The sequence below is a fragment of the Engraulis encrasicolus genome, chromosome 12 (genome assembly GCF_034702125.1).
Source record: "Engraulis encrasicolus isolate BLACKSEA-1 chromosome 12, IST_EnEncr_1.0, whole genome shotgun sequence".
Lineage (NCBI taxonomy): Eukaryota > Metazoa > Chordata > Actinopteri > Clupeiformes > Engraulidae > Engraulis > Engraulis encrasicolus.
The window spans coordinates 54,419,183-54,444,598 of NC_085868.1; the positions used below are offsets into that span (position 1 = coordinate 54,419,183).

The window sequence follows — 25,416 nt, forward strand, 5'->3', positions numbered from 1 at the left end:
GTGGGAAACTGCCCAATCTAGCAACACTGACAGTTACCTGACCCAAACAACAGTGTTAGAACAGGACAGACCTGAAGGCCGGCACGTCGCAAATATGCACTCGTCTGGCAACACTCTCGTCTGGCAACACACAGGGTGCATCCCAATATATGACCTTGTCTCCTCCACTTGCGCTTGTCTCCTCGCCCCGCCTCCTGGCCCCTCCTCCGTGGAGAAAACGATAAAGTTTCCCAGCTGTCAGCCTAGCCACAACAACTTTTGAGGGACTGTTTTTCATTCACCATACCATTTGCAAATGAGAAAAAGACTCTACAATTGAGCTTTTGCAAGATATTGAAATATAATGCTGTTGTCAGTGATGTCATCATGACGAGAAGCGAGTGGAGGAGGGAAGTGGAGGAGGCAAGGTCCCATATTAAGATGCACTCACAGGCTACAAATAAGGAGAAATGGAGAAGAGGGAGACAACAGGGAACAGATGACAGTCAGCTTCCTCCTACCTTATGGAAGTGAGATTCACTAGTTTGACGCCCTCTCGTGACTTCACATGGTAATCAAACATTTCAAACAAGCGATTTAAGGTTAGGGTTAGGTTTAGGGTTAAGGTTAGGTTTAGGGTTAAGGTTAGGGTTAGGTTTAGGGTTAAGGTTAGGGTTAAGGTTAGGGTTAGGATTAGGTTTAGGGTCGTATGACGTAAGCGGTAAGTCACGAAAGGGCGTCGAACTAGTGAGTCCCTTATGGAAGTACCATAGAGATTAAACAGGTGTGGTGAAAACTGTTTTCGGTCCCAACTCGAGTTTTGACAAAAGATAGAGTTACTGCACCTTGCACATAGGGCAGAATATGTTTTATGAAACCAAAGTAAAGTAGCCTCACCGACTCTCTCCATTCTGGCACGGCCATGGATGTAGAGCAGTCCCATTGATAACTTCCCATTGATAACTTCCCATTGATAACTTCCCATTGATAACTTCCCATTGATAACTTCCCATAGAGCTCGAAAGTCCCGCCCCTTAGTTCCGCGTTTCACGGGACCTAAGCTGACCATCTAACAACGTGGTAGAGAGTAAATATCTTCTGATCTCAGTCATGATATGCGCTGGGCTACAAATATGCTGTTTAAGATGATAGATAAAGATTATTCATGCAGAAGTATCAATGTTTTGTTCCGAGGCCGTCGCCATGAAAAATGTGAAGAAACACAGCTTTCTAAAAAATGTGGGGGTTTGTACGAAAAATTAAGCAAAAATATCAGAAACAACATAAATGGAGCTCGTAGCACAACTCGAAGGGGATCGAAATGCCATTTTAATACCGCCATTGGATTACATGCTACGATTTTCGGCTAAAAACGCCGTTGAGGTCCCATGAAATCGGGGGAAGTGACGTCACTTTCTAGCTCTATTGATAACTTCCCACCACAATAGAACTGCCTGTCTCTAGTTAAAGTGATACTGTCCCATTGTTGGGCCCAAGCTCATATTACACCTCCCCTTGAGTTAAATAATATGGTTTTACTGTTCTCCTGTACTTTCAACCGTTTTCTGGTTATGGCAACGCAAATTTTCCCTCCAAGTTAGCAGTAAACATTGAGTCCTATGAGACCAGTTAGCCGCCAGCTGGTCTCATAGGACTCAATGTTAACTGCTAGCATGAAGGTAAAATTTGCACTGCCATGCCCAGAGAAGGGTTGAAAGTACAGAAGAACGGCAAAGACCTATTATTTAACTCCAGGGGAGGTGTAAAATAAGCTTATTTCCAAAAATGGGACAGTATCACTTTAAGACTATATATAGGAAGAATCCACTTACTAATTGTATAGTCTTGGTCTAATGCAGTTCCTTCTTTACACCTCATTAGTGTAAATGTTGCAGAAAGTGGCCTGCAAGATAAGTAGCGTGGCCTGCTACGTAATAACAGCCTTGGCCTGGATAAAAAAATAATAATAAATACCCGTCAGGCCACCGGGCATTTGCCCGGTATGCCCTATGGCCAGTCCACCGGTGCTTCCCATTGATAACATCCAATTGATAACTTCCCATTGATAACATCCAATTGATAACTTCCCATTGATAACATCCAATTGATAACATCCAATTGATAACTTACCATTGATAACATCCAATTGATAACTTACCATTGATAACATCCAATTGATAACTTACCATTGATAACTTCCCATTGATAACATCCAATTGATAACTTCCCATTGATTGTGGGGCAGTCGTGGCTCAGTGGTTAGAGCGCTGGGTTGGCAACCCAAGGGTCCCGGTTCAATGTCCGACCAGACCACGGCTGAAGTGCCCTTGAGCAAGGCACCTAACCCCCACACAGCTCCCCGGGCGCCGCTCAGCAGGCAGCCCACTGCTACGTACTAGTGTGTGTACTTCAATGTGATTCACTAGTCCAAATGGGATAAATGCAGAGAAAGAATTTCCCCTAGGGGACCAAAATTGGCTCCAATCCCAATTGGCTTCGTTAATAACATCCAATTGATAACTTCCCATTGATAACATCCAATTGATAACTTCCCATTGACAACTTCCCATTGATAACATCCAATTGATAACTTCCCATTGACAACTTCCCATTGATAACATCCCATTGATAACTTCCCATTGATAACTTCCCATTGATAACTTCCCATTGATAACTTCCCATTGATAACTTCCCATTGATAACATCCCATTGATAACTTCCCATTGATAACTTCCCATTGATAACTTCCCATTGATAACTTCCCATTGATAACTTCCCATTGATAACATCCAATTGAGTGTGTTTATGTGCAGTTCAGTATCCCGAATATGAGGCATATCCCGGTTATGATCATATTCGGGTTAAGGTGTTTATATGAGCACAGATCGTTATATCACAGTCTACATTCTTGGCCGTTGTAGAATTCTCTTCAAATGCGTGTAGCCTGGATAACAGCAACATCGTTCAATGGGAAGCCCCTGCATTCGGGATAAGGTGTTTAATGGCGTCAGTATCCCGACTTCTGACGGAATACTCCACATAGCATATCCCGATTTCTCAGTATCCCGAATAAGGGCTTATCCAGGATACTGATGTCGGGATAAGGTGTTTATATGTTCAAACGCAAATTCGGCATACTTATCCCAATCATATTCGGGATACTGAACTGCATGTAAACGCACTCATTGGAGAGGCGTCTCCTGACCCATTGATAACTGGACATGTGACAGCGCAGCAACCTCACTGTGCAGCAACATGACTGTGAGTGCAGGGCTAGTGCTAAGGTTTTGAAGGCCCTAAGCATAACGGGTCAGGAGGCCAGTAATAATAATAATAATAATACCTAATAATAATCATCATCATCATCATCATCATTATTATTATTATTATTATCTAGTAATAAATATGTGTTTTGTAATATTGCAATATTTTTTCATTAAGTTAGTTGTCAATCTCAATTGAAGAGGCCCCAATGTTGGGGGCAAAGTGGTTTGTGCCCTGTGGCAGCCCTGTGTGAGTGCCACATGTGTCATGAAACCATGGTAGCCTTGTAGCCACAGTAGCCTTGTGGCCTGTGGCAGCCCTGTGTGAGTGCCACATGTGTCATGAAATCACAGTAGCCTTGTGGCCTGTGGCAGCCCTGTGTGAGTGCCACATGTGTCATGAAATCACAGTAGCCTTGTGGCCTGTGGCAGCCCTGTGTGAGTGCCACATGTGTCATGAAACCACGGTAGCCTTGTGGCCTCTGTTACTCTGGCATGGAGGGAGAGCCACAGTAGCCTTGTGGCCTCTGTTATTCTGGCATGGAGGGAGAGGAGAGCCCTCTGCTCTGTTACTCTGGCATGGAGGGAGAGGAGAGCCCTCTGCTCTGTTATTCTGGCATGGAGGGAGAGGAGAGCCCTCTGCTCTGTTACTCTGGCATGGAGGGAGAGCCACAGTATCCTTGTGGCCTCTGTTATTCTGGCATGGAGGGAGAGCCCCAGTAGCCTTGTGGCCTGTGGCAGCCCTGTGTGAGTGCCACATGTTTCATGAAACCACAGTAGCCTTGTGGCCTGTGGCAGCCCTGTGTGAGTGCCACATGTTTCATGAAATCACAGTAGCCTTGTGGCCTGTGGCAGCCCTGTGTGAGTGCCACATGTGTCATGAAACCACAGTATCCTTGTGGCCTCTGTTATTCTGGCATGGAGGGAGAGGAGAGCCCTCTGCTGTCCCATAGGTCAGTGGTTCCCAACCTTTTTCTTAAGGGACCCATGTTTTTACTATTGTAAGCTTTGGTGACCCAACCACGCGAGCGCCCGCACGAGAGGGAGTCACAAGATGCCCTCCGTTTCCTGCGAAAACTTATTTTAGTTATTTTATTCCTCAATTCGTCTTTGGTCAAATATAGAATAAATGTTTAATGTAGCACTTACAATTTGTTGCGTCTATGCATTTATTAGTTAAATGCTTTGTCTTTTATTCAACATGGGCTATATATATTTAAAACGAAACCCCTTAAAATCAAGAGGGCTCCGCGACCCCCTGTGGACCTTTGGCGACCCATAAGGTGGGTCCCGACCCATAGGTTGGGAACCACTGCCATAGGTAACTGCACAGGTGACAGCACCAGTGTTGCCAGATTGGGCGGTTGCCCGACCAATTTGGCTACTTGGGATGGCCGTCTGCGGGTAAAAACGGGAAAAAAACGTCCATTGGCCTTTTTTTTTTTTTTTTTTTTTTGCAGTTTTGTGCCCATAGAAGCCAATGCATTTTGTTGAAATTTGGTGGAATTTAGCGCATTTTGGCAGTTTTTGAGAACCTTTTGGTCAGTATTTGATCAGACCAATCTGGCAACACGTGACTGCGCAGCAACATGCTCTGCAGCCACTTTAATCTACTGCAGTAGTTGTCAAATTTGTTTAGACTTTTCAACAGACCCCACCAGTGGTGGAACAATCGTTCATAGGGCCCCAGGGCAAGACAATTATAGGGCCCTCCATATGGCCTGCCCTGGTCACAATAGGGCCCCCATTACCAACACAAGAGGGCCCTGGGCTCAGGGTCAAATGCCCTGCTTGCCCTCACTATAGCTCCGCCCCTGGACCCCACCTTCTCTAGGTCCCCTGAACTATACAGTAACTTGATTGTATTGCAAAAGTGATTTCTAAGATTCCTTTACAAAACATGTCATATTTAATGTGAAGCTGGTATAATAAAAATTATATGGGGAACCGGATGAGACTGCCTCGAGGCCTGGAGAGATAGTAGGTCCCCCACCCCGTTTCAAGTAGACACTTTGTATTTGATCCCAGGTATCTCAAATACCTACAGGCCTGTTCAAACAAGAATTCACGACGAGACGTTGTCTGTTGTTTACATACTGTAGTTCTCTAGGCAATGCAAGGACCGTCTGTCCTTGCATTGCCCAGCAGCTAAGACATTCAATGCTATAGCACTTTAGGGCTTTTGAGTAAAAATTCGCCTCATTAGAACCAGTTCTATAAGGACTGATGGGACATCGGATGTCATACGATGCTCTGTCTAGTCAGTTTTGCTGTTTCACTAAAAACATTGCGATCAATGCCACGTCGTCTAAATGGAAGCGGCTGGATGTATTGCGTTGTGTCGTTTGATAAGGTGTGTATCCTGCTTGTTTTTCAGAGCACTTAAGGCGTCGGTGTTACTCTCTTCGCTCAGCATCCAAACCGTGCCACCTCCACCAACAGCCAGAAGATCATCTCGGCATCACAGCTGTCGATGGGGCATTGCGTTTTTTCCTACTAGACTAATGCTTGAACTGGCCTTGCCCCAGGGCAGACTCCTGACATGATGTTTAGTTTAGTTTAGTTTGTGTGTGTGTGTGTGTGTGTGTGTGTGTGTGTGTGTGTATGTGTTTGTGTGTGTGTGTGTACTCGTTATTTACTCTTTAAAAAAAAAAAAAAAAAAAACTAACCCTCTTTGCATCTCCCCTTATGTAGACCTCCTTGGTGCATGATTATAATTAGGGATGCACCAATACACCTTTTCCCACTTCCGATCCGATCTATACCTAAATACCTATACCTAATACCTAAATTTGGATATCTGCCTATACCAAAACCACATATACACTATGCATAGGTTGAGGTAGGCCCAAGTAGATAGTAATATGCAAGTGTTATGATTAACAGTTAACATAACACCTGGCTCAATGTCAGTGTCAGGAAAGTTCCGATACTTTGGGAAAATTCCGATCTCTGAATTATGTTGATGTCTGAACCTGATACCGATACACCGATACCGATATCCCATCCCTAATTATAATGTTACCGCCTTCTTGCTTTGCAGTTCACCATGGCCCTCAACGTTCCGGGTTTGATAGCTATGGTGTTCTACACTGCCGGATATGATTAGATGGCCTGTAATGTTATATGTGCCTTTTAGGCAAACTAAGCTGTTTATACACTTTGAGAGTAATTTTAACACGTGTTGGAGTGTTTAACATCTTCCCTTAGTGTTGAATTAACACTGCACTCTTTTTTCACTACTGTGTAAATGATGTCAGTGTTACCGCCTTCTGGCCTGCAGTTCACCGTGGCCCAGTGGTGTAGTCTACGTAGAAGGTGTACGTGGTTGCTACGATGGTGTTCTACGCTACCGAATATGGTAGGCCTATATAATGTTATTTGTGCCTTTTATAATCAGTTACCACCTTCTTGCTTTGCAGTCCACCATGGCCCTCAACGTTCCGGGTTTGATAGCTACGATGGTATTCTACGCCGCCGTCCTGGCGACGGGGATATGGGCGTCCAGGAAGGCCAAGGCCAAGGCCAAGACGGGGACCTTCACCGAGGTGGCACTACTGGCCGGACGCTCCATCAACTTAGCCTTGGGAATCTTCACCATGAGCGGTAAAGCGTAAAGCTCAGAGAATCCATGCATTTCCACAGAATGAATTTTGCGGTCTGTTTCCATCCTGCCGTGTCCTATTCTAATTTGTACTCGTCGATCGATTAACCAAGATGGCGTCGCCTGGTGAAGTTCTCCAAGGTGCAGCCTGTAAACATGACCCTGTATCTGAACTAACTGTACACTATCAAAGTTAGCAGTCATGAAACTATGCTGTTTAAATAAACTCGCGAATGTTTTTCATCACAGAATGCCGGAATTCAAATCTGAATACGGCATGTAAATCGATTTTCCGTATGAAAAGTGTTTCCCACGACACTCGCTTGGACCACTCTGCCAAAAGTTACATGTGGGGTTCTCTGACAGCGGACCGTGAAATTGGTTGCGAGAGTCATTGTTGACTTTTTCTCCTTAAATCCATCCTGAAACATTGTATTAATTGTCAGCTCATTGCAAGACAAGTGGTCTACTGTTTACTCAGATACATTTTTGGATGAGGAAACCAATGCAAACCAGAGGTTTCGAGGAGCAGGTAGCGGGTACTAGTTCACTTCAGAGAGGAAAATACTGCACACTCGTCAATCGTGCTGAATTTTATTTACAGAAGCAAAGTTTCTAGCCTCGCGAGACATCCTACGTACTTCTGCCAAAGGATTGGGTCACTACTGTAGTCTGGCCTTGCTTTTCTGTGGACTGTCTGGAGCGGTAGGATTTTGATGTACAACGCCCCCCCCCCCGCAGAAAACAGCCAATAAGCGAATAAGTGCCCCACGTGGGGGGGGAAAGGGAGAGGACGCTCGTGACAATGACGAAAACGTCTGCGCCAGTAGGTGCGATCGACTTGTCGTCAACGCATGCATGTGCATTTAGACAGCAATGCACCCTGGATGAAAACACTGCATGACGGTTAGATTTCCTGTCAAACTTCGAAATTTCGTCAATGTTGCGTCAACGAGGTGACATGTCACATGGTGTCAAACTATCGCGGGTTGAATGCGACTGCAGTCAGATCTTGCAACCTCTGCAGTTGCTTATCCCCTTCAACGCTCGTCTGCGGACTGCCCCCGAGGTCACGTGCCCATGAACTGGTTGGTCAACAACTCACTCACGTGTGTATATGAGTCTTGTCTCACACCTCTACACAAGTTTGCGCAGGTCCCCACTTCAGCTCCTCCTCACTGCCTGTCCCCCCACTTTAAATGCGCTGTATTTAATAACACCCACATCGTGACAACAAGTTCTCGCTCACGTGCTTCGTCAGTGTTGATCGACAGCAACAGAAGTCGTATGGGGCTAATGGCTCTGGTCTGCGCTATGTTGTTGTTCAGTAACTGTCGGCAATTGGGTGAGAGCTGTCCAATCATTTCAAACCATAACTGAGTGCAAACTTCCCGCTTCCTGCAATCGAGTCAGATCACACAAACTCCAGACCATGAATACGAAATGAAATGGTAGTATTATGGGATGGTCAGGACCAGGCTACGTTTCGGCCAGTATGGCCTTTCTCAAGTTGCTTCTGTAAATAAAATTCAGCACGATGGAAAAGAGTGTACTCAGAAGTGTACTCAGATAAGCTACCGGTACCTTTGTTGGAAGGAAACTGTATTTTGCATTATGCTTTTATTTTTTTTATTATTTTTTTAAAATATATATTTGTATGGGCTTTTATGCCTTTATTCGACAGGACAGTTCAAGATGGTGACAGGAAGCGAATGGGGAGGATCGGGAAATGACCCTGGCCGGACTGAAACCGGGGTCCCCGATGGTGGGCATGCAAGCCCAAATGTGGGGGGCTTAGCGCGCTGCCCCCCCCCCCCTGCTTTTACTTTTGACACCTCTAATTGCTGTGTGACTCACTCCATCTCTGGTTTGTAGGAGCTACCACATTGCTCCTGGGACTGCAACCAACACCTTGAAAAATAATAACTGTAAGATCTGGATAAATGGTTTCCTGTCATGTAATGTAATATAATGTAGTATAGCAATTTCATATGCCGCAGTTAATCACTCCTGAGCGATTTATTAATTGTTGTATGTTGTGTAGTTTGCTGAAGCTTCCTGGGTCGGAGGAGTGGTTTTTTTTAGGGTTTTTTTTAAACATTTTTTACTTTCGACACCTACAATTGTTGTGTCATTGTTGTGTTTGTGGCAGGTGTACCTGGGTAATATTTGTTGTGTGTTGTTTCGTCGTTCTGTTGTCCGCAGCTTCGTGGGTCGGAGGAGGCTTCATCCTGGGGATTGCTGAAGGCGTCTACAGCCCAGACAGAGGTCTCGTCTGGACACTATACCCAGTTCACTTTACAGTGGCATTCATAGCAGGTAAGGACTGTAGCCAGTTCACTTTACAGTGGCATTCATAGCAGGTAAGGACTGTACCCAGTTCACTTTACAGTGGCATTCATAGCAGGTAAGGACTGTACCCAGTTCACTTTACAGTGGCATTCATAGCAGGTGAAGACTGTACCCAGTTCACTATACAGTGGCATTCATAGCAGGTAAGGACTGTAGCCAGTTCACTTTACAGTGGCATTCATAGCAGGTGAGGACTGTAGCCAGTTCACTTTACAGTGGCATTCATAGCAGGTAAGGACTGTACCCAGTTCACTTTACAGTGGCATTCATAGCAGGTAAGGACTGTACCCAGTTCACTTTACAGTGGCATTCATAGCAGGTAAGGACTGTACCCAGTTCACTTTACAGTGGCATTCATAGCAGGTGAAGACTGTTGGCTACCCACTTCACCAAGCAGTAACATTTATAGCAGGTAAGGACTGTAGGCTACCCACTTCACCAAGCAGTAACATTTATAGCAGGTAAGGACTGTAGGCTACCCACTTCACTTTACAGTGGCATTTATGGCAGGTACGTGTTACCAGGGAAAGGACACAATTCATATCATGCTGTCATGACTGTAGTTGATTGCACTTGTTGTTTTCATGTTGCTCCTGGCAGAGAAGAATCAGTGGAACACTAATTGCCCCATATTTATTTGCTTTCTGTCTTTCTGTCTTTCTTTTCTGTCTTTGGTGTTTTGCTAATTCCAGGTGGTTTAATCTTAGCTAAGCCCATGAGGGAGATGGAATGTATGACGATGTTGGATCCCTTTGAGAGGAGATATGGCAAACACATGGCTGCTTTGATGGCCGTCGTCGGCATCGTTGCGGAGATCTTGGGGATGGCAATAACGCTGATGGCACTGGGTAAAAAAAAAACCTCATTCATCATTCATGTTGGGCAGCCGTGGCCTAGTGGTTAGAGAGTTGGTCTTTCAATCTAGGGGTTGCAGGTTCGAATCCCCCCTGATCTCTCCCTACACCTCCATCCATGGCTGAAGTGCCCTTGAGCAAGGCACCTAACCCCACATTGCTCCAGGGACTGTAACCAATACCCTGAAAAATAACAACTGTAAGTCGCTTTGAATAGAATGAAAGCGTCAACTAAGTGCAATGAAATGTAATGTAATCACAGGACCGGATTAACACACAGGCTAGCTAAGGCTATAGCCTAGGGGCCCCCTCCATCCAGAGGGCCCCTTATTGGTCAAAGGAAGGGGGAACAATTTTGCAGAATTGAAATGAAAGAATGAAAAAATGTCAGTACTACAGTACTCTCTATTTTTGGCAGACTTAAGTCGGGCATACACTGTGCGATATTTTCAGTCGTGGGTATTGAGCTCCTGCTCACACTGCACGAGAAAATTGCGCAATTTAAAAGTGAATATCTCACGACCTCATGTCCTCATACGAGGACGCAATCAAGAGCGAATCGCACGGCGCTATTAACTTGTGCATGTGTAGTGTCAAATCGGGTTGTAGCACTGCTGTACACTGTGCGATTTAGTCACCAGGCACGACCAAGATTTCAAACCGTTTTGATTTTCTTGTGACCCTGCGATTGCATGATCGTGAGTTGAAATTGCTTGTCGTTATCCCATGTACACTGTACGATGCGAGACTCACGATTGAGCAAGAAATCGTCCGACTCCCAAAAAGTCGCGCGAGTACCAAATCGTGGCAAAAGTCGCACAGTGTAAGCACACCTTTAATTTATAGCTTGCAGTTTTGACACTGTTTATGTCATTTTGTCATGATTTTTGTCATGAACTCACTCCCCTGGAATTGTTATGTTGCCATTGCTTTACTCTGGTTCTGTCTCATACTCTCTATCTCGCTCTCTGTCTCTCTCTGCCTGTCTCGTTCTCTGTCTTGCGCTCTCTCTCTCTCTCTCTCTCTCTCTCTCTCTCTCTCTCTCTCTCTCTCTCTCTCTCTCTCTACCTGTCTGGTTCTGTCTCGTGCTCTCTCTCACTGCCTGCCTGCCTGTCTGGTTCTGTCTCGTGTTCTCTCTGTCTCATGCTTTCTCTCTCTCTCTCTCTCTTTCTCTCTCTCTCTGCCTGTCTGGTTCTCTCTCCCTCTCCCTCTCCCTCTCTCCCTATCTGGTTCTGTCTCGTGATCTCTCTGTCTTGTGCTCTCTCTCTCTCTGTCTGTAGGGCTCTGTCTCCCTTCCTGTCTCTCTCTCTCTCTCTCTCTCTCTCTCTCAATCTCATTCTGTCTGGTTCTGTCTCCCTGCCTGTCTGATTCTGTCAGTCTGTCTGTCTGTCTCTCTCTCCCTGTCTTTCTCTCTATTCTCATCTCTGCCCCGCTAGTGTCATGTGCTTTTGGTTTGTTTTGATTTCCTCATGTGCTCCTGTGTTTACCTGCCACGCCCCTCGTTTGTCTCCTGCCCCTTGTGGTCTAGTTTTTGATTCTCATTTGGCCCGTTTAGTTTTCCTTATTGTTTTCACCTGTGTTCTGTTCTGACTATTGGTCTTGTCCCTTGCCTCCTGTTCCCTAGTCATTGTCTCCACCTGTGTCATTATCTGTTCTTGTTATCATTGTCCTTGATTGCCTGTGCCTCGTTTGTATCCCTGTTTCTGTCTCGTCAACCACCTGGATCCTGTTGTGTTCTACCTATCGTGTCCCTGCTCTGTGATTGCCCCTGTGTATTTAAGTCCTGTGCTCCCCTTGTCCCGTGCTGCGTCATTTGTCTTCTTTTGCCAGAGTTGTCACTCTGTATCTGTCGGACCCTGTTAGTGTACCTGATCCCCGAAACCCTTGTATGTAAGTGTCTTTGTTTTACTGTGTTTAGTTCCTGTTTTCCCCATCGTGGGTTTGTTTTGTTTTCTAGCTCTGCTGAGCAGTGTAGTGTTTTTGTAGTTGTCTCAAGTCAATAAATCCCTCACCAATCCCAGACCTTCCGCTTTGTGTGCTGCATTTGGGCTCTCTTGCACAAAATCGTGACAATTTTGAATTGAATTGAATTTTATTTTGACACCTCTGGACACTGTCTTGATATTTTGCAGGCGGTACTGGATTTGCCGTATGTCTACTCTGTCATGTCTTGATATATTCTTGAATCTGGGCGGTACTGGATTTGCCGTAACCAAATAGTCTTGATATTATGTATTGCAGGTGGTACGATGAGTACTATTCTGGATTTGCCGTATGTCTACTCTGTCGTCATCTCTGCTGCGGTCGCAATTGTCTACACCCTCCTCGGGGGCCTCTACTCCGTGGCCTATACTGATGTCATTCAGTTGGTCATGATTTTCGTTGCACTGGTGAGTACGTACATGTAACTAGGGAAGCACCGATACATATTTTTTTACTTCCGATCCGATGATATCTAAATGTGAATATCTGCCGATACCGATGCTATTCAGATCCAATATCAAAACCACATACATGCATGGGTTTGGACTTGAGGTAGGCCCAAGTAGACTATTTCGTCAGAAGTCAGAAGAACCGGAAAAGTGAAAAACAGTAATACAAAGTAACAATCCTATCCTTAAAAGTAATATACACGTGTTATGATTTCAAATTAACATTACACCTGACTCAATGTAAGAATCAGGAAAATTCTGACACTGGGAAAATTCCGATCCGATCTCTGAATTATGTTGATATCTGATACAGATACTCCAATACCGATATCCCATCCCCACAGAGCCCATGTGACAATCTTATTGTCCTCAAAATTGCAATGATCTTAAATCTTAAAGATGTACTGTGTCTTTTAGTAGTTTATTTCCAGAATTCATGCTTCCCATTGACACGTTTAACCTTTTTCATGAATACTTACCTCAACCATTAAATTTCAAGTATTCATTATAAGTAACAGGGGAACATTTAATTACATGAAAATTGGGATCCTCCCCATTGTCTTCCATTTTGAATTAGATACATTCTTTGATCATACTTTAAAGTATTTACTGGGACTTACAGGTACACTGTGTAAGTTTTTTAGTTGTTTCTTTCCAGAGTTCATGCCACCCATTCACTAATGTTACCATTTTCATTATTCATTATGACTGGAAAAATTGCACTCTCCATGGTCCACCATTTTGAAATTTCAAAAATGACTGTACTTGGGCCATATTAGAAAATATTAGTTTATTACTTAGTAAACTTTCATGAAAAGATCGAATTTGGCAATAGGCAACCCAGTTTAAATGAGCAGCATAATTGCAGAACCTTTTCTGACCTAAGTAGCACGGACGGCCGCCATGTTATTTATTGTATTATTATCATTATTGTTGTTGTTATTATTATTAGTAGTAGTATTATTAGTATTATTAGTATAGTTAGTCTTTGTATTTGTGGCATGAGTGTCTTGTGAAGATGCCTGGTGCGTCTGCAGTGACTATGTGTATACTGATGTCTGGTGTGTCTGTCTGCAATTGCTTTGTTTATACTGGTGTCATATTTATTATTATTATTATTATAATTATTATTATTATTTATGTTTTTAAAGTGGCTATGTGTGCCGTTCATCTTCCTGAACCCCATCCCTGAGGACATCAGCCACACCGCCTTCAACCAGACCCTGCGGCCATCTTGGCTAGGGCACATAGAGACACAGGACATCAGCAGATGGGTGGATGACTTTATTGCGCAGGTAAGAAGACGTAATACTGTATTCGGCCATCTTGGCTAGGGCACATAGAGACACAGGATATAAGCAGATCGGTGGATGACTTTATTGCGCATGTAAAAAGACTTAATACTGTATTCGGCCATCTTGGCTAGGGCACATAGAGACACAGGACATCAGCAGATGGATGGATGACTTTCTTAAGAAGACTTAATTGTGCGTTCATGTGGTCTCGTAATTATCGTAAATACCAAACGCCGACATTCGAAGCACACATGAACGCCACCGCTTCTGGTATTTACCACTGGACAACTAGTAGAACATTTTGATAAACGAGTTCACAAGATGATGACGTACACAACCGTTGGCTGTACTCTCACCATGGCAACCGCTAAGTTGGCTAGGGCACATAGAGACACAGGACATCAGCAGATGGGTGGATGACTTTCTTGCGCAGGTAAGAAGACTTAATACTGTATTCGGCCATCTTGGCTAGGGCACATACAGAAACAGGACATCGACAGATGGCTGGATGGGTCTAATGCAGGTGAGAGGACTGTGGAATTTATTTTCATTTTGTTTTTATTTTTCTAATACTGATAATATTGTTAACCACATTGAGCTGCATGTCTTGTATACATTCTGCATTGGCATTGACATATTAACACGTGTCATGATATGGTGTGATGATGTTTCCTATAGTACTTATTTACGTATGATGTTTTTTAAATTCTACTTTACTTATGGAGCTGTTAACCTTTAATTGTGTTTAAAGGTTCTGATTCCTGTGAATTTTATGCCATTTTAGTATTTTAGTATTCCTCAGAATACTTTGACCTGAGTTTTTGTCTGTTATTTGTCTTTTAATCAATCTATTCTATTTGTCATTTTTATGCATGTATTTTATATTTTACATATTTTACTTTCATCAATTGAATTAACCAATTCTTAATAATATTATATAATTATTATTAAGAAATTAATATATAATAAAATAATCAAATAATAATAATAAAATAATAATTAATATTTAATATTTTTCAATAAATAATTGATTATTAATTATTAATATTATTTTATTATAATATTATATAATTATTTATACTATTAGGCTATTGCAAATACGAACAATAATAATCAATATTGTGACTATTCTTACTATTATTGTTACTATTATCAGGGGTGCACATAACTTTTTTTTTAGTACATTACTCATATGCGTACCAGCAAATATGTTTCGGTACGCACCTCATCCGCAATAAAAGTCCACTGTCCTTAATTTCGAACAATAGCACATGGCCACCACGAACCTTGGCACATGTTGTCTGTAGGGTAAAGCAACTAGTGCAAGGTAGCCTAAACAAAAAGTGTGTTATTTTCTGTATTCTTTAAATCTTCATTGCAAATGGTCAACAGGTCATTTTCAAGATAAGTGATTATTGTCTGGATTTCGAACCGATTTCATCTCCGTTTTGCCGATTTCGCCATCATTCCTATGCTAGCTGATGCACAGACGGAGAATAAACTTAAATGAAGAGAAGACACCGGAGCAGCTCAGATGGGATGCTTTTTCTTTTTAATTCAAGTGCACAACATGTTAGGGACTAACGTTTCGATGGCAAGCCATCTTCATCAGAGTTTTTCCCATCTGAGCTGCTCCGGTGTCTTCTCTTCATTCAAGATTACCTGCCTCCCTCCCGTTGATGCACCAGATGTAAAAACAGAAGCGCGTGGAACCCCTTTTTTTGGAGAATAAACGTACTTGTATGCGGTGTCTGGTTTGGGATATGGAGCTGATGAAAGGAGAAGATGTGGAGCTGGTCAGGATGATGTGCATTGAAGAAGCCACACGCATGCATGCCTTAAGTTTTTAAACTCTATGCATCAGAGTTGCCAATTATGTTATCATGTTGTGTTATTCCAGAGTAGCGCGCTGTATTTATTATATTTATTGTATATATTATTTTCTATTTTTCCAGAGTTTGGGCATGCTTGGTTTACAGTTTTTCCACCAGAGGGTTCTGTCCTCTGCGTCGGCCGCCACGGCTCAAATCACCTGCTTTGCAGCCGCAGTCATCGTCCTCATCCTGGGGGTCCCCCCCGTCATCATCGGGGCAGTGGCAGCATCCACAGGTAACTAGCGTCACCTTCCTGGGGGTAGCAGCATCCACAGGTAACCAGCTTCAGCCACTAATGCTGTGACCCGGATGGGAGTAAGGTTTAGGGGGAATGAGTGGAATGGATGCAACTAGTAGAGTGTGGCGTAGAAAGTGGGTGAAATATGTAATTCAGTTGTCAATCTCCGCAGACTGGAATCTGACCACCTATGGCTCCCCTTCTCCATACGAGCGCAGGGAGAGCTTTGGCATACTGCCCATCTGCCTGCAGCACCTCACCCCTCCATTCCTCTCCATCGTTGGGATCGCTGCTGTGGCCGCAGCCGTCATGTCCTCCGTAGACTCCAGCCTCATCGCTAGCGCCTCCATGTTCTCATCCAACATTTACAGACATATCAGAAAACAGGTTGGTTTTTCTGCACTGCATTTCAATAAAATATATTTTCGGTGACAGGAGAGTTAGAGAGGCGACAGGAAATGAGAGGGGAGAGAGAAAGGGGAAGATTCGGACCCGGGTTGTCACGGCAGCAGTGCAGTGCCCAGGCGACTGAGCCATGGTTACGCCCACACTGCATTTTAAAACCCTAAAGAGACACTGTCCAGGACGGTGGCCAGAGTAGGTATTGCACTGTCTAGGACGGTGGACAGAGTAGGTATTTCACTGTGTAGGAAGGTGGCCAGAGTAGGTATTGCACTGTCTAGGACGGAGGCCAGAGTAGTTATTGCACTGTCTAGGACTGTGGCCAAAGAAGGTATTGCACTGTGTAGGATGGTGGCCAGAGTAGGTATTGCACTGTGTAGGATGGTGGCCAAAGAAGGTATCGTGCGGTGTAGGATGGTGGCCAGAATAGGTATTGCACTGTGTAGGATGGTGGCCAGAGTAGGTATTGCACTGTGTAGGATGGTGGCTAGAGTAGATATTGCACTGTGTAGGAATGTGGCCAGAGTAGGTATTGCACTGTGTAGGATGGTAGCCAGAATAGGTATTGCACTGTGTAGGATGGTGGACAGAGTAGGTATTGCACTGTGTAGGATGGTTGCCAGAGTAGGTACTGCACTGTGTAGGAATGTGGCCAGAGTAGGTATTGCACTGTGTAGGATGGTAGCCAGAATAGGTATTGCACTGTGTAGGATGGTTGCCAAAGCAGGTATTGCACTGTCTAGGACGGTGGCCAGAGTAGGTATTGCACGGTGTAGGATGGTGGCCAGAGTAGGTATTGCACTGTGGAGGATGTTATATTATATTATATTATATTATATTATATTATATTATATTTAGTGCTGGGCCGTTCTCGGCATTAACGTGCTGCGATAATGTGAGACTTTAGTGCTGGGCCGTTATCGGCATTAACGTGCTGCGATAATGTGAGACTCTTATCGTGCGATAAAGAAAATATTGCACGTTAAAATATTCTCAAAATATGGGTTTGGGGTTTGGGGTTTGGGTATGCACGTCACCATAGCGTTCGAATGACAGACCCTTCAGACGGCCCTCCAGTCACTTCGCCGATCTCCACCTGTTGCTTCAGCAGACCTACTAAATATGAACTGTGTTTGCATGCTGTAAAAATGAATCTCTCTGCCGTAGGTAGGTTTTCATAAGTGGTAGACTAGAGACGCTATTGTTTGAGGTGAAGCATAGAGAGACATTATTGTGTACCAGCCTACATTTCCTCACGCATTGCATGGAACACAAACAACAGTCCTGTTCCAGAAATCTTGCCAGTGCCATAATTGCAAAACATTCCGTGTGATGTGCATTGTGAAGATTGTCAAACTAAAACTGTCAATATCTACTCTCGCTGAATGTTTGTGTTGCGATCGTGCATTTGCGACTCAGTGAGATATCCTCTTGTCAGACGGTAATAAACCTCGCGGTTGTCGCGCTTGATGTAGGCTACCTCGCGGTTGTCGCGGTTGACATTTTTTTTTGCAAACTAAATTCATTTTGAGTTGTAACTCCTCTGGCATATTAACTCTGAGAACAATTGTCAGGTTTAGGCAAAATCAATGTGGGCCAGTGCTTTAGAGTCTAGCCCTAGATATCTAGTAGCCTTGCTCTGACTTTGCTCAGACTTTCCTATGCCTGCTGCGCAGCTCCTCCCTTTTTAACAGTCAGTGGCAGATTCTCTCTCTCTCTCTCTCTCTGCCCATATGAAACGCTGAATTGTTGAGGTAATTTTGTTTAAATAGCCTAAATATTTCATAGATATATCTGTATTTGCCTCTACAATTTATAACGCTGTTCATTTTGAAATTTAAGTATATTATGACAGTAAATGCTTCCTAACATATCCGACACACTTTCCAAATATTGCAGTGATTTTTTTTCATCACCAAGTATCAACATGACAATTATTTGGAAGATGAGATGCATTTTGGGAAAAAGAAATGAGCTCTGCTCTAATGCGCCATCTTAAGAAACCCCCTTTTTCCCCCCCGTCATAATTTCACTAGCGTGCCTATTCTGAATGATCCATTTTGATATAAATGAATCTAGATTAATCTAGATTAATTTCATAATTACAGTGAGATTAATCTAGATTAAAAAAAATAATCTATGCCCACCCCTTATTATATTATATTATATTATATTATATTATATTATATTATATTATATCCTGTCTGTCAGGCATTAAGAGAAAAAATGAAACCTGTAACAACAGTTTAATATAGTGTGAGCAATGGGAGTCAAATAATGGAAGAATTGCTCACAAGATGATACAAACATGAAACTTGGCACAGGTGTTCATTAGGACATGCTTATCAATATCAGGGGTGGAGCCACTGAGAAATCAATTTTGCATAGCAACGGTTGCTAGGTAAAGCATTTTCCTTAGCAACCAGCATCAATGATGCCGTTTCTGATTGATTTTGTGGTATCAAGGCATCTGTAGCTTGAGTCATTGTGCTAAAATCACTGTAGCAATACTTAAATATGTTAAATACTTCATTATGTACCATAATGACCCCTTATGATGTAATTTTATCCACCCAAAACCAGTATATGGTAGCTTACATGCGCTGTATTGAGAAGTGTCATCTGACAGTGATCCTCATGCTTACCCCACTATTATTAATTATTATATCTAAAACTAAATGGGTGCCAGTGTGTCACATATCTTTAGGACAACTGTAATATTCTTTCAACCTAAATGGCCTAATTATATGTTATAGATAAGTTAAATATAAGTTACATTTAAAACAACAGATAATATTTGGAATAAATAGAAATGTGTTTCTCCTATACCCTTTACTCGGGTTAATAATGGTACACCCCTCTACTGACTGTATATTGTATTTACAAAGTTAAAAGTACCAAACCTTTAATTTCTATAGCCTATAACACTAAACTAAAATATTTCAGATAACTATCGATTACTATCAACATAGTATAGTTAGACAGAATTCAATTGAACATTTTCAATTGTCAGAATTTCACTGAATTACACATTGTTTTCTTACAGTGAGCTTTGTGTAGTCAGTGCATTTGAGATGTGCATGAACACATTAAAAGTCTTGACATCTGCGCTATCAAGAACATTTCAGCAACAGGACAAATTGCACTGGCTTCAGACAATCTTGATCAAAGAAACTTCCACTGTGCTCAGCAAGTCCATTCCCACTCAGCCAGAGAGGGCAACTGGCGATACGGCACCATATGCCTGCCTTGCAATAACTGCCTTCTTGATATGCTGTGGCAGGGTAGCCTTGGTGAGTGGGAGTCATTTTGATCACAACTGTGTCCCCACTTTTTGGAAACCAGTTTGGAAACCAGTTTTTATCTTAATATGTTGTAGCACACAACTCACCATCCTTACAGTGATCAATAAAAGGTTACAAGGGCATGTCAAGAATCACTTCGCTAGGTTACACTTTACAGCACAGCACTGTACTAACTGTGTTCATGTACGCTTTTAATCTTGCCAAAATGTTCAGTTTTGAATAGTCAGATGGCTTGACTAGGTACATGTATAAGGATAAAGACAGGTCTGATGTGTAGTGACACATGTAAGCCATATTGAGACATTATGTCTTCAATAAGTAAATAGAGAAGTGTACTGTATATTGTATTTTTCACATAATTGCTATGACTTCAATGGGAAAAATGACATCAAAGGGGCTATTGTGAGACATGTTGCTAATGTATAATATCTTGAAGGATTAATGTAGTGATTTTAGGACACGCAGTCAAGATGCAGACATCACAATATCACTGAATTTGCTCCGAACCTGTTTTCATTAATACTAGTTGCTACTGTAAGGGAAAGGGTACATATTTGTAATATATGGCCTTTTTCAACATTGCTACAGTGATTTTAAGACATTGACTCGGGGTACAGATGCCTTAATACCACAAAATCAAATAGAAACTGCACCATTGATGCTGGTTGCTAAGGAAAATGCTGTACCTAGCAACCGTTGCTATGCAACATGGAATTCTGAGTGGCTCCACCCCTGATATAGATAAGCATGTCCTAATGTACACCTGTGCCAAGTTTCATGCTTGTATCACCTTGTGAGCGATTCTTTCACTCATTGCTCGCACTATAATCTATTACGGGGTATTTTGACTACAGCAGTCAAAATTAATATTCACATCTGACTCTGAGAGATCAGCAGTAGCGCCATGAGGACTGATCCAATTGCATTGTAGCGCCATGAGGACTGATCCAATTGCATTGTAGCGCCATGAGGACTGATCCAATTGCATTGTAGCGCCATGAGGACTGATCCAATTGCATTGTAGCGCCATGAGGACTGATCCAATTGCATTGTAGCGCCATGAGGACTGATCCAATTGCATTGTAGCGCCATGAGGACTGATCCAATTGCATTGTAGCGCCATGAGGACTGATCCAATTGCATTGTAGCGCCATGAGGACTGATCCAATTGCATTGTAGCGCCATGAGGACTGATCCAATTGCATTGTAGCGCCATGAGGACTGATCCAATTGCATTGTAGCGCCATGAGGACTGATCCAATTGCATTGAGGGGAGGTACAGGTGACTGATCCAATTGCATTGAGGGGAGGTACAGGTCTAAAAATCATCAGCAGTCCACCGCGCAGGTGGGGCAGGATTTGGCTGGTTAGCTTCGCTGATTAGCAAGTCACCATTTTCGCATTTCCGATATCCACTTCGCTCATGATGATTGGTGGGTGCGCAACCTTTACAGGTCTGTGGTTGGGCACCTCCATGCATCCAATGCCCGTCTTCCATATAGTTTTCTGATTAACCGTAAGTCAGACAATAACGTGGCATGTAACGACTCCATCTTTGAAGCTGAAAAGTTCATTCAATTTTGGCTGAATTCACTAGCCTAGCATTTCCCATTGAATTGACTGGAGGCGGGACTTATTCACTCTCTCCAGTTCTTATATTACCTCCATGCTCCACCGGGCAAATGCCCTATAATGCCATATGACCAATCCAGCCATGTTTTATATCATAGGCCTCGGATCGCGAGATGCAGTGGGTGATCCGCATTGCTGTCCTGCTCACGGGTGTCTTGGGCTCGACTATCGCGCTGTTCGCGAAGACCATCAATGGAATGTGGCTGCTCACGGCTGACGTGGCCTACAGCATCCTGCTCCCTCAGCTGCTCTGTGCGCTCTTCTGCCCCATCGCCAACGGTTACGGGGCGGCCGTGGGCTTCGTCCTGGGCGTCCTGCTGAGGTTTGTGGTTAACATATACACTACTGTTTATATTTTATATATTTTTGGGGTATGTTTGACCTTTATTATTAGCCTGATAAACCAGCCTAAATGTGAGATTGGATGTGTAATTTAGTCTGACCCCGATGAACGATACATCCGAAGATTGTTGATGAAAACAACCCGTATATACAGCCGCGTCAAAAATTGAGAGGCCACTTCGAAAATTTCAGTTTTTCTGATTTTGATATGGATAGGTATGGGTTTAAGTAAAGAAAACATTGTCATGTCATTCTATAAACTACCGACAACATTTCCTCCGAATTTCGAAAGAAAATATTGTCATTTAGATCATTTATTTGCAGAAAATCTAAAAATGGTCAAACATTGCATCTTATGTGTTATTTTGACCATTTTGAGATTTTCTGCAAATTTCTTGAGTGGTCTCAATTTTTGCCACGGCTGTATATATATATTTTTTTTTTTTTTTTTTTGAGGGAGGGAGGGGGGGGGGGGCATTTTTTACGATAGTGCAGTGAAGAGCTGGACAGGAAGTGAGTGGGGAGAGAGAGACGGGGAAAGGTAGGCAAAGGACCCGGGCCAGAATCGAAACCCGGGTCCGGCACCCGGGCCCTACCGTTAGCCACACGGTTAGTATTTTTACATATCATTTCTATGTTCAGGATTTATAGGAGGGTGAGATTCAAGTCATGAGAAACAATAGGAAATCAAACACACACTCAGATGTCAAAAGACTTTGACAGTACTCTAGGATGGGGGAATTAGTATACTGTACCTAAGGACTTCAGGACTCTGGCCACAGCTATCATGGCGGAGGGTCCAGAGGATACTTAAGCCAGAGGGTCTGGCTAACACTGTTCTGATCAGGAATTCTTTCCGATCTTAAAAAACGCTGCAGCCCAGGTTTAACCCATTGATGCCTGATGTTGCGTTGCGCAACATTGGCCCTGGCGCCTGGAGATCCATTATGCAATATTTAGACTTATGAGATTTGAGACAACTTTATTAAAAATCTCTGTTTGTTTGAGATGAATGAACACATTCTAATGATGAAAGATGAGGGTCTTAGCATTTTAATGTGCTTCAGAAGCTGAGATATTTCGTTTTTTATATGCTGAGGGTAGCTTTTCTTAAAAAGGGCTCAGGCATTCACCCTTTTTTGCAGGTGCATTAGGTGTCAATGGCTTAAAGAAAGTCTGCTAAATGTAATGTAAAGCCCTCACCTAAGATGTATGATTGTCTTATGAATACTCCACAGGTTCCTGAGGGGAGAGCCTGCTAAATGTAATGTAAAGCCCTCACCTAAGATGTATGCTTGTCTTATGAATACTCCACAGGATCCTGAGGGGAGAGCCTGCTAAATGTAATGTAAAGCCCTCACCTAAGATGTATGCTTGTCTTATGAATACTCCACAGGATCCTGAGGGGAGAGCCTGCTAAATGTAATGTAAAGCCCTCACCTAAGATGTATGCTTGTCTTATGAATACCCCACAGGATCCTGAGGGGAGAGCCTGCTAAATGTAATGTAAAGCCCTCACCTAAGATGTATGCTTGTCTTATGAATACCCCAGAGGTTCCTGAGGGAAGAGCCTGCTAAATGTAATGTTAAGCCCTCACCTAAGATGTAAGCTTGTCTTATGAATACCCCAGAGGTTCCTGAGGGAAGAGCCTGCTAAATGTAATGTTAAGCCCTCACCTAAGATGTATGCTTGTCTTATGAATACCCCAGAGGTTCCTGAGGGGAGAGCCTGCTAAATGTAATGTAAAGCCCTCACCTAAGATGTATGCTTGTCTTATGAATACTCAACAGGTTCCTGAGGGGAGAGCCTACCAAATGTAATGTAAAGCCCTCACCTAAGATGTATGCTTGTCTTATGAATACTCCACAGGTTCCTGAGGGGAGAGCCTGCTAAATGTAATGTAAAGCCCTCACCTAAGATGTATGCTTGTCTTATGAATACTCCACAGGATCCTGAGGGGAGAGCCTGCTAAATGTAATGTAAAGCCCTCACCTAAGATGTATGCTTGTCTTATGAATACTCCACAGGTTCCTGAGGGGAGAGCCTGCTAAATGTAATGTAAAACCCTCACCTAAGATGTATGCTTGTCTTATGAATACTCCACAGGTTCCTGAGGGGAGAGCCTGCTAAATGTAATGTAAAGCCCTCACCTAAGATGTATGCTTGTCTTATGAATACTCCACAGGATCCTGAGGGGAGAGCCTGCTAAATGTAATGTAAAGCCCTCACCTAAGATGTATGATTGTCTTATGAATACTCCACAGGTTCCTGAGGGGAGAGCCCGAGCTGGGGCTGCCGGCAGTCATATATCTCGGAGGAGCGTCGGTGCCCGTACGGACGTTATCCGCGCTCTTCACAGTGGCCTGCGTCCTGCTGGTCTCGTACGCCTCTGAGCAGCTGTTCCGCCGTCGCATACTTCCTGAGAGGTGGAACGTGCTCGGGGTCAGTGGGGTCACCTCGTCATCACTGCCGGCAACCCTGGAAGGAGGAAGTGGCGGTGGTGATGCAGGTGGCGGAGAGATGGCAACGATGATGATGTCAGCGTCTAGTAAAAGCTGTTTGGATTCAGAACCTGAAGAGAAGTCAACTGCTTTTTAAGCTGAGGGCAAATACGTTTTTATTTTTGATAGGATATATGACTTTACAAGGCTTCTTTTACCTCTGCAATGTCATCACCAAAGACATGTTACATGACATTACATTGCATTGCCTTCAGCAGATGCTTTTTATCCAAAGCGATTTACAATCGAGGACATCATAGCTAATAATATAATCGTAGCCAACATCACTAGCAGTGCACAGGGAATATACAGTGCAGATTAGGGATGCAAATTATCGATTAATTCATTAATCATTAGTTGATAGCCTTATCGATCGACTTACGATTAATTGATAAGCGGCGTTTTCCCATGTTTCTCTAAAAAATCCTACTAAATCTAAACATTTTAATTAAATATTGAGATAAAATACCACATTTAAGTTCTATTTCAATTCTTTAATCCAAAGGTGATTTAAATATTCACACCCCTCCTCACACACACTCTTCACATAGCCTATCCATTTCACCTGGGTCTGTTGTCAGTTGAATTGTCGATTAATTGCGATTAATGTTTTTTAATCGATTAAGGCATTGATCGATTAAAGTCGATTAATCGATTAATCGTTTGCATCCCTAGTGCCGATGCAACTGCAGATGCAAAGGGGTGTTAATGTTTTTCTATTTCTAACGTAGAGTACACACACATACACATCATGTCAAGAGTCTGGCCTGGGACTTGGGCAGTCTTAAAGTGATACTGTCCCATTTTTGGAAATAAGCTTATTTTACACCTCCCCTTGAGTTAGATAATAGAGTTTTACCGTTCTCCTATGCTTTCAACCATTCTCTAGGTATGGCAGTGCAAATTTTACCTCCAAGCTACTAGTTAACATTGAGTCCTATGAGACCAGTTAGCCACCAGCTGGTCTCATAGGAATCAATGTTAACAGCTAGCTTGGAGGTAAAATTTGCACTGCCATACAAAGAGACTGGTCGAAAGTACAGAAAAAAAGTGGTAAAACCCTATTATTTAACTCAAGGGGAGGTGTAAAATAAGCTTATTTCAAAAAATGGGACAGCATCACTTTAACTTGCTTCTTGACGGATGAAAGAGTGCTTAGTCTTGCTGCCACTGGGAGACTATTCCACCACTGAGGAACAACGACGAAGAATAGTCTTGATGTTGTAAAAAATGACCAGGCAGCAACGCCTTCTGAGACCCTTATCTTTAAAGGATTATTATTATGTGTTCTATGTGTATAAGTATTTGTTATATGTGTATCAGTATGTGTTATACGTGTATT

The 25,416-nt window shown here is 43.0% G+C and overlaps 1 protein-coding gene across 1 annotated transcript; it reads left to right on the forward strand.

The window, feature by feature from the left end:
• Nucleotides 1-6,670: 6,670 nt before the first annotated feature.
• On the forward strand, nt 6,671-24,171 carry LOC134459618 (high affinity choline transporter 1-like). The gene is made up of 9 exons (XM_063211964.1): nt 6,671-6,848; nt 9,052-9,165; nt 9,891-10,046; nt 12,294-12,442; nt 13,636-13,779; nt 15,735-15,888; nt 16,064-16,278; nt 21,329-21,552; nt 23,838-24,171. The coding sequence occupies exons 1-9, from the start codon at nt 6,671-6,673 to the stop codon at nt 24,169-24,171; spliced, it is 1,668 nt and encodes a 555-aa protein (XP_063068034.1).
• The last annotated feature ends 1,245 nt before the right edge of the window (nt 24,172-25,416 follow it).

What these genes read in the sequence shown, in the direction of transcription:
- LOC134459618 (XM_063211964.1), top strand. Translation starts at nt 6,671, where the DNA reads ATGGCCCTCAACGTTCCGGGTTTGATAGCTACGATGGTATTCTACGCC. An exon ending in GGGAATCTTCACCATGAGCG is followed by an intron (nt 6,849 to 9,051) that starts GTAAAGCGTAAA and finishes TGTTGTCCGCAG; the next exon opens with CTTCGTGGGTCGGAGGAGGC. An exon ending in ACAGACATATCAGAAAACAG is followed by an intron (nt 16,279 to 21,328) that starts GTTGGTTTTTCT and finishes TTTATATCATAG; the next exon opens with GCCTCGGATCGCGAGATGCA.